The sequence below is a fragment of the Alosa pseudoharengus genome, unplaced genomic scaffold (genome assembly GCF_046254945.1).
Source record: "Alosa pseudoharengus isolate Yale_2024_CS ecotype anadromous, Long Island Sound unplaced genomic scaffold, YU_APseudo_1.1 YU_APseudo_1.1_scf_10, whole genome shotgun sequence".
Classification (NCBI taxonomy): Eukaryota; Metazoa; Chordata; class Actinopteri; order Clupeiformes; family Clupeidae; genus Alosa; species Alosa pseudoharengus.
In genome coordinates, this window is record NW_027468565.1 from 37,273,255 (window position 1) to 37,282,602 (window position 9,348).

Consider the following 9,348-nt stretch of genomic DNA (forward strand, 5'->3'; position numbering starts at 1 on the left):
TATGTAGCCCCACTAGACTTTTACGGAAAAAATTCATTTCGTCCCCGGGGGCCACTCCACCCCCGTGCTGGGCCCCCCGAACCCCGAACAGTTTTTCCTAAATAACTACCTGAACCGTGGCACTGAGGATGAAGAATCTTTTATGGTATGTTGGTCTCAAGGGCCCACATCAACCTGGCCCATAATCACTCATTTGTGATTTGCACCCCCCCGGTAAAAAATGAAAATGCAATATTATTCTGCTTTAATTGCCCCTATCTTCAGTTAAGATGTTCAGAACTGCACCAAATTTTATGTGTATGATTGACCTGGCATTCTCTGGGGGTATGCCAAGTTTCGTAGAATTTCATCCATGGGGGGGTCTTAAAAAAATTAGGTTATGTGTACATTTAGTGACTGTACACTCATTGGCCTGTAGATGGCGGTGCACACATATACACATGCACACACACACAGGCACCCACATACTATCGGTATTAGAACGGCCGATACATAATTACAAATTCAGTAGGATTAAAAGAAAGCCATAATAAATATTCATCACCATCATCATGGCTGCATTTCCAGTATTGGCGATAAGTAGTCGTTTGTCCACTAGATGGCGCATCGTTGCAGTGAGACGTAATTTTGTTGGAAGTTAAAAGTGGGTTGAAAAAAACAATGGACGCTTCCTACAAGGACTGTAATTTACCGCAGAGAACGTCTAATAAGGATAGGACGATGTTCACATGAAATTTAATTCCCATTTCTTCTTGAAGCCGACATAAATCTGAGGATGTTTATCGGACATGCTTGGTTTTTACTGCAGGTACGTTAATCTTATAATATTGTAACGTCGGCGCAAAAGACAGTGTTGGCGTTCTCCCGCGCAGGGCATCCTGGGATACGAGAGCGAACATTTGGGGGGTTTATGTCGTTATTCTCCTTAGTTTTGTGTGTAATGTTAGCGTCTTTATTGTAACATGTTTCCCTTTTAGTTCTCCCTCGTGTGTGATCCTTTTTGTGTGGGAGGCTGCGTCCTCCCCTGTATGTGTAGTGTGTGTGCGTGCTTGACCTGCCCTGTTTGCATTGTGTTCTGTGTCTTGGTCTTGGTCTTGGTCTGTATCCCTGCTCTCGTTCTCAGTGATTAAACCTTTTGATTGGACAACTGTGTGGTTCGTTATCAAATCGTTGCAATATCAATAAGGACCTAGTGTTACCGTTAGCGTTGGTTGAGTGATGGAGGCCAATTTGATTGATTGCATTTGTAGAAAACTAGAAATGCGGATATACCAAGCAAATTGATAGCAGCACTGTAATTGTATCTTTCGACTGTCATTTGTTGCACGTGCTACAAAAATCATTCTGTGCAATGGAAGATTTACCAACGTTACTGATACAGTTTTGCCTATACATGCGTGAGACTAAGACGCCTGTTTTTTTCGTTTTAAGTGCGTGCAGGGTGTGTGAGAGGGGAATCGATGTGCTTTGATTCCAGCTTGGTAGTTGTAGTCTGTGAAATTAAAAAGCACGTGTGTGTGAAGTATCCAAACAATGACACCTTCATTTCATTATGGTTGCTTTAGCAACACACCTTAAGCTACTGTGTAGTGGGTCCCATTTAGAAGTGGCTACTTCATTCGCGCTTTCCTTAACTCATGGAGCTGCATGAATTTTATTACAACTTTTCGCCACAATATGGCAGTTTAAGTCCGCTTGATACTGTAAGGCGTAAGCTATTGGTTTCCAAAGGAGATTTTATTTGTGTCGCCAGCATAGCCTATTGAAAATGTATGTTGTAGCCTAAATAGGCCTACCTTATAAGCCTACCTGTAGCTTAGGGAAGCTAACAGCTTTCTATTAGGATCTAGTTTGTTAGTTACAGTTTTGTCATAACTCCCTGATGCATTTTTGCATTTAGAATAGCCAGAGCGTGGATATCTCAATCGGAAAATTAAACAATATCGGGTGCCAGATGAACCCAGCCTGATCTGCACGCTATTTATTTTTTGATTTCTTAAAAGATTGAGCTTGGTCTGGTGAAAGCCAGACTAGCCATGGACCTCAGTTACACAATGCAAGGGAACATGAATCAGCCTATATTTGCACAAACAATAACGGACAACAGTTCTTCAACTTTGGCCCGTTAAAATGTGTATGAACAGTCTAGCGACGCATTTCATCAAGGCCCATTTGGACATGTCAGTTATTTGCACCACTGGTTACATGTAAAACAGCATTTCGTTTCAGACTACTGTTACTTAATTTGTGCATTAACAATAACGTTTCAGACTACTGTTACTTAATTTGTGCATTGACAATGAAGTATTACATGAACTAAAGATGACTAAAATCTTATGTAGAAGAAGAAACATTCACAAAAAATCCATCCATCCAAAAATGACCTTTGTTTTTGATAGCTGTTGAAAACGGCATGGAACTGACAGAGATGTTTTTGTTCATAAACAAACAAACAAACAAACAAACAAATAAATACATAAATAACATTATGCTGATACCTTTTGCTTTTCCCAAATACAATGTAGCCTACAGGTGTAAATGACCTTTCATCAATCAGTTGCAATGGATGAACTGTGATGAACTGCCCTACTTGTGATTGTTTAGAGATTTTAAAGGTTTTATAACAATGCTACATCTTCTTTGGCTATTCTACAATCTATTCAACTTTTCAGCACCAGTAGGCTACTTTCTGTGCAGCCGCACACACACACTCAGGCATGCCAAACAAGCATACACAAAAGTTTCAAGAGTGGGGGATGGAGTAAAATATGGAGACAAATTGAAGTGTGATTTATTTTCGCGGAACAGCTGTACAGGACTGAGCGGCGGTCATATTTTGTACCGCTCTGCGGTACATCTAGTTTTGAAACCGCTTTGAACCGTTCCAACCGCGAGGTTGTAATGTAAACAGAACTAACTTTAGGCTAAAACAGAGACGTAAACATAGTAAAATGAAACAACACAGAATGTTAATTTGATTGTTTCAGCACACTCCGAAGAGACCCAAGGTTAGTGTTCATGGAATATGTACTTATAAATATGCATTTTAAGCCTTAAAGTAACTTTGGACTGTAATTAGACCATCTTTTCACTTGCTAAGTTGAGTAGGCTAAGTTAGTTTTAATTGACGTGAATGAACGAATACTTCCACACCGGTGATTTCAAAGTAGCAAGAGGGGCTTTGATTTCGGTAGGTTGGTGTGTAGGCCTATATTTTAACTGGCTGCAGCCTAAAATTAGAGGAGTGTTGACGCTGCAGTTCAGCACGTGCATGTGTGTTTGTGCGTCTTGGCATAGGGAGGGAAAGTAATCTCATCGCCATCTAGTGGTTGCGTTCCTAGAGTTTAGCGGAGGGGATGGGATTTTTTTTTAGAAAAAATATATCTCGGTGGACATTGGGATTTTAATTTAATGCCTTCCATATGTTAGGCACTGGGGTCACCTCTATTGCTTCAAGTGGTCATACCTTATTTTTAGGATTAGTTGAATTGTTTTGAGTTTTTGTCGTAACATGGTGATAACAAACTACAGTTGCATGTGACGTCACAGGTTTGGGCGCTTAATCTCTAACTGATCAATAGGCAATTTGCTTAACTGGTTTACATATTTTTGTAATAACGGAAGGTGATGTAAACCGCGTGGTGGAACCTTTATGTCTGGATAACTGGTGTTGTGCTTCTACTCACATGAAGAGCTGGCAGTAAGTGTTAAGTGGCAATGCTAACCATGCTAATAAACAAACCATGCTACCAGGGGAAAAGCCAAGATGGGCTATGAGACATACGTTCACACTCGGTATCATGTTTCAATACACTTTAGGTCAATATCACACCGGAATTCTCCTTTAACATTGGAGCTGCTCTTCGATAGGAACGCAACCACTTGGGGCGCTGGTTTTCACTTTCCCTCCCTATACACGCTGGACGTGACATTGGGGGTGTGGCTGCATCGTCGATTCTACTTTTAAGTTCGAAGTTCGAGATTGAGATGTAATTTCGATCTATTTCGAAATAAAATCGAAATCGTGACACCCTTATTAGTTATTATCGAAAAAAAAAATCTTTATGGAATCAGTTATGCTAATAAAACAATCTTTCTACACCCCATATTATTGACAGTCTCCAACTAGATTCATGCATTCAACTTGACTAAACATAATGTTATTAAGTTTAACAATCTATTTTTTGGATATTCATTTACTAACTATTATAACATCAGTTATATACAATGTGTATGTTCTGTATTATTTAAGATTTAAGTTTAAAAAATATATAATTTTTGTCCGTTTCAAAGTTCTTGTCAACTCTGTTATCAACTCTGTTAATTCTGTTAATTCTGTGTTAATTCTGCATAGATTAATGAGAACAAAGCTGACAATGATGTGTTGTCAACTCTGTGGTCAATAGCATTTAATGAGAGTGTCAACTCTGTTTGTTTAAGATTTTGCTCTTAAAATGATTACTCAATATGTTTTTTGTTTCAGTGGAATGTGCTGTTTGGTTTTTTTTTTCAGGACAAAATGTAGCAATCTTATCAAATGTATGAAAAGTTACTTCAGTGACTGAAGAGACAAAAGTTCTCTTAGGGAAGGCATAATTAAAAAAAAATGATCATATTTGCTAAATATATATAATTACTGAGTTTGTCTAACAGAGTTGACAGATTTTCTGTTATTACATATTTTTTTCAAATAAATACTTGAAGTCTTACAGGTTTAAGCTCAGCAAATACTTGTCATGTTATCTTTGAAGTGTGTTCTATGACTATAAAAAGTTTAATGATAAAAACTCATTTTATTTTTTTTGCACACTTAAACTGTACCCCAAATTATAGAATGACCCATGCATGTGTATATGTGTGTGTGTGTGTGTGTGTGTGTGTGTGTGTGTGTGTGTGTGTGTGCGCGTGCGTGTGTGTGTGTAGAATTACCCTTCCCGAGGTTGGGAGTAGATTGCTGCTTGCAAAGAGGTTTCTCTGTCCTCCTCATCTTAGCCAGTGAAGGGAAATTATCCTGCACAGAAACAGATACATATCTCTTGTGAGATGACGACCAAGACAAAGCCCTTTCAGGGTCCACTACGTGTCTATGACCACCTCTAACAATAGGAGCTGTTTTGAATGCCATGCTGTTTACTAGCACAAGACTACCAATGACAAAAAACTTTTTTAATTTCTTCAATTATTAGCATTAAATAATTTAAGTTTTTGGGGGGTAAATGTTTTCTATATATATAGGAACAGGAAGTGAATAAGCTTATACCAGTTAAGATCAACATGCCATTCTTGTTGTCTGTTTGTGCCAGATAACACTTATCACACTCTCACAGTTCACAACAGTTTAGTACAGTCACTCTGTCAGAAAGCTCTTGCAGTAGACCTCAGCTAAGCACTTATTCAAGAAACAGCCCATTCTAAAAGCCCTTAAATCTCTCCCAGCTAGCTGATGGCTACCCACTTAGAGGCCATTAAACTAAAAATCACCCACCAACCACTTCCCTTGCAATTAAAAAGTTATTAAGCTTACTGTTGGCAAGTGCACAGTAGCAGCTTACTGTTGGCAAGTGCACAGTCAGTCCTCTTTTTGAGGAAATGCTGCAGATTAGCCCCCTGCACCACCCCAGATAACACAAGATTGCATTCCAAAATGTCAACATTAAGTAACTGTTCCAACTTTACTACACAACTGTTACAGATATCACCACACACATCACAGGATTAAAAAGAAGAGACATCACATTGTGAAACTTAGCCAGGTTCCCTCCCCACCACCAGATTCTGTAAAAGCACGCTAACACATGCCAGTAGGAGAAAAGTAAAGCACTCATTAGCAATTTCTGAATGTGTTCTGAAATAGCACTGTTGAACAGTTAGGTGAATGGAGGATTAGATGCAGGACTGCTCACCTCTGTTTTCAGTGTGGGTCCTTTGGTGTGTTAACTGGTCTCAGACACACTTTCTTTCTGACTTGCCTGCTTCTTTTGATACTTCTTCCTGATTGCCTGAGAACGTTAAGACTGCAGCCTGCAAGACAACATGAGTGCATGTCACAACCAGTTAACTTTCAGCGCCACAGCAGAGTGAGAACATCCCCTTTAGAGGCGACAGACATACCATACCACATACCATTTCTATTTAGGCTACTTGGCAGTAGAGTTCTAGGATGTTTACACTTTTAGCCTGTATAGTTTACGTGAGCAGAATGCATGTTCTTGAGAATTGTGAGCAAATTATGTCTTATGTTAGACGGGTTAAACGGAACTATTTTACTTCCCTGTTCTGTGGCACGCTCATGGACAAATAAGTCCTGAGGTTCAGTGGTATGCTAATGTACACAGATATTGTGTCTGTTTCAGCATAGTGCATTTAAAACAACTAAATGATAACAATAGATAGTGATAAATTAATTGACTTTTATACAGCTTAAAATGGGAGAGGGGACCGCAGCAAAAGGTAGATTATCAATGCAAATTCGTCACGCCTGGTGATTTATGTGGCCACTTTATTTCTCAGCAGAGCCGTCAGATACCGACAATGCTCCCTACCGGTTATCCAGTGGAACTACAATCGTTCATAAAAACTGTAGCAGCTAAAGGGCTAATATCACCTCTGCAACCTATGAAGAAATGTCAAGATATCTGCGGTTGGTGTCAGCAGTTTGTTGGCTGTTGTAAAGAACTCTTCGTGACCAAATGTATGTAAGTGAATATTAATTTGCCTGCACGATAACATTTATGAATTTGAAAGTATTCTTGTCTAGGCTAGCGTCAGTTCATGGATCATGCTATGCATGAAAGAAAATCCCTAATGTGCTGCTGCTACTTATCCTATTATAGAATTGGTTATCCTACTAACGTTACAGAAAACAGTAAAAAGTAAAACATTGCTGTCATTTATTCATTTACTTGCGTTTTCCATTGATATTGCTTTATTGGTTCCTTATGTTCTACTACCAGCAGATCAGATCTAACTTATCAGAGCCTCGTCAGAGCCCGCCGTTATTAGTTAGCTTTGCTTTCATGGTGCTGCTGCTAACGCTGTCTATTTGGGAACTAACAGTAACAGTTATTTGTTATAAAGTTGTCAATTCGACAGCGCCAGAGTCGTATAGACACGGCTCTGGACAGCCCCCCCACACACACACACACACACACACACACACACACACTTACATATGTGCCAACAATATTAATGTGGTGCTAACCGAATGATATTTAATTGAATTATCTTGGTCTGTGGATATTTGAGACTGCCAATTGAGGGTTGTTCTCCTGAAATGTTTTCAAGGCTGCCTCCAGAGATGAGCACTGATGGAGTGCTATGGTTGAGTAGCCCTGTGAAAAAACAGTGTATTTGGCACCCTAGGATGGCAAAAGTACAGTGGAGGGATGGATAATGCAAATGCATTATCAAATACATAAGCCTTTGCTAAATCAAGCTTCTAATTAATTGTGTGTTGTACATTTATGTCTAAATTCATCTAATAGGTTCTCATTTCCCAATAAACCTTAGAGCCTCAGCCTACACTTTGCTTCTAAGTCTGACTTTAAGTCACATTGCACCTTTCTGACTGACTACCCTTTATTTTTGTTATGAAAATTATGAGAAAAACTCTCGCTGCCTCAGCTCTGCCTTCTGAAGCTTGGGTATTGGTTTAAAGGAACGCCAACATTTGGGGAAATTAGCTTATAGATGATAGATGAGCTTATAGATGATACATACCCTTCTCGTCTTTGTGCGTGCAGTAACTCAGTCTGAGGCACCCACCGTTAGCATAGCTTAGCATAGTTAATTGAGGTGAGCAGTTCCAACTAGCCTACAGCACCCAAAAGTGATGAAAGAACTCATTTTCCCATTTACATGTTTGTGTGCTCTGTTAACTCCACCCACATAATTGTGACATTACTAGAGAGCACAGGATGTCCTCCTGAGAGTGTAGCACTTTTACTGTCTATGGTGTAGCAGGTCTCAGATATGGGTCTATCCATTTGTCTCGTAAGTCCGATTTGGAAAGTGTAAATTACCAGGCTTTCTTGCGGCATTTCACGGAGGCACGCCCCCTTTAACTCGGAGCTCTTGAAGGTACCCCAAGGTGGCCGTACGACTCTTACACACTAGATTACATTGCTGCTTCAATCTGGTCACCAATTCATGCATTGCGCGTGTGCTGTGCGTGCAATACAATGTAGCAATTTGTTTTCGAGACGGTTTGCTAAAGAGGCTATGTAGCACAAATGTAGCACAAAACAATAACAATGACTAGCCTATTAAAGGAACACGCCACCCAATGTCAGTAGTAATATATGTTCTTACCTTAACTTTCACGAGTTGAGTCATACCTCTCCCGTGTCTGTACGTGCACTCAAACGCTCTGGTGCGTGGCTGGACTGTGTTAGCATGTTGCTATGCTAGCGGGCTTTGACGGCAACTAAGCGTAGAAGTAATCAAAAACATCCACGTTTTACCTACTTAAATACAGTTGGACGAGTAGTTGATAGAAATGCTACGGCCACGCAACTTGAAACGTGGCGATTTTCCAAGCGAATAAACCGGAGAACTACAATGTGTGGCGCAATAGCACTTGGGAGTACTTCGACCTAGCGTAGTAGTATTGTTAACATCTAATTGTAGATCCTATCCACCACAGAGTTTAGAATCCATGCTGGATCGACCCTCAGCCTCTCCCTCCCCTCTGAGCGAGAGAGGCACACACACTAGAGATGCGCTGATGGGCTATTATTTCAACCATAACTGCATAGCAAAACTTATCATCCATCAGCCATCCATCAACACCAAAGTTTTTTGACCCATCTTCGAAACGGCACCCGCCCACCATCCGCTGGTTGTTTTAATGTAGGCTATATGGGTGATGCAGCGCTGCTGACGTGAGGCTAGAAAGCCCTTGCCTGTTCTAGGAAGACTGATCCAATGCAGCAAATATATTAAAAGGCTAAAGTCGTACATTGGCTATGTTGTAGCCTATCCCCAGAATATCAGCAGCAAACTCAGTCTCTGTCTCGCAAAACAGTCTCCAAATAAAACGCACATCGGCCTGTTGCCTATACTGCCAGCTTGTGACAATATATCGTCCAAAATGCTTGATTGCATTGCATTCTCCACATTTTTAGCTACATTTTCATGTACCACATCAGCATTTTTGTTCAGTGAATCTTTTGTAAATTGCTTTGAAATGAATTGCGCTGTCTGTCTGAAAAAGACGCGCTCGTGCAGTCAAAATGAATGGGAGTCTTCAGAACAGGCTTTCAGTCACCCTGACATAAGAGTGTGTAAAGTAGCCTATAATGTGAATGACTTGTTATTTTATCAAGGATTTCTTTCTTTTTGCAAAAA

At 40.0% G+C, this 9,348-nt stretch overlaps 1 protein-coding gene across 2 annotated transcripts in view; it reads right to left on the bottom strand.

Annotated features, from left to right (window-relative positions):
• Nucleotides 1-6,023, bottom strand: part of ampd3b (adenosine monophosphate deaminase 3b) — a 34,797-nt gene extending 28,774 nt beyond the window's left edge. The window contains exons 1-2 of one of the 2 annotated variants that reach the window (XM_076271475.1): nucleotides 5,904-6,023; nucleotides 4,930-5,011 (exon numbers count right to left, since the gene is read on the bottom strand). In XM_076271475.1, the coding sequence (XP_076127590.1) occupies nucleotides 4,930-4,987 (58 nt within the window). In that variant the 5' untranslated portion in view covers nucleotides 4,988-5,011; nucleotides 5,904-6,023. Of the gene's footprint in view, nucleotides 1-4,929; nucleotides 5,012-5,903 lie in introns of those variants that run through there. The other variant, XM_076271478.1, reaches the window with a different exon arrangement.
• Between the last annotated feature and the right edge of the window lie 3,325 nt (nucleotides 6,024-9,348).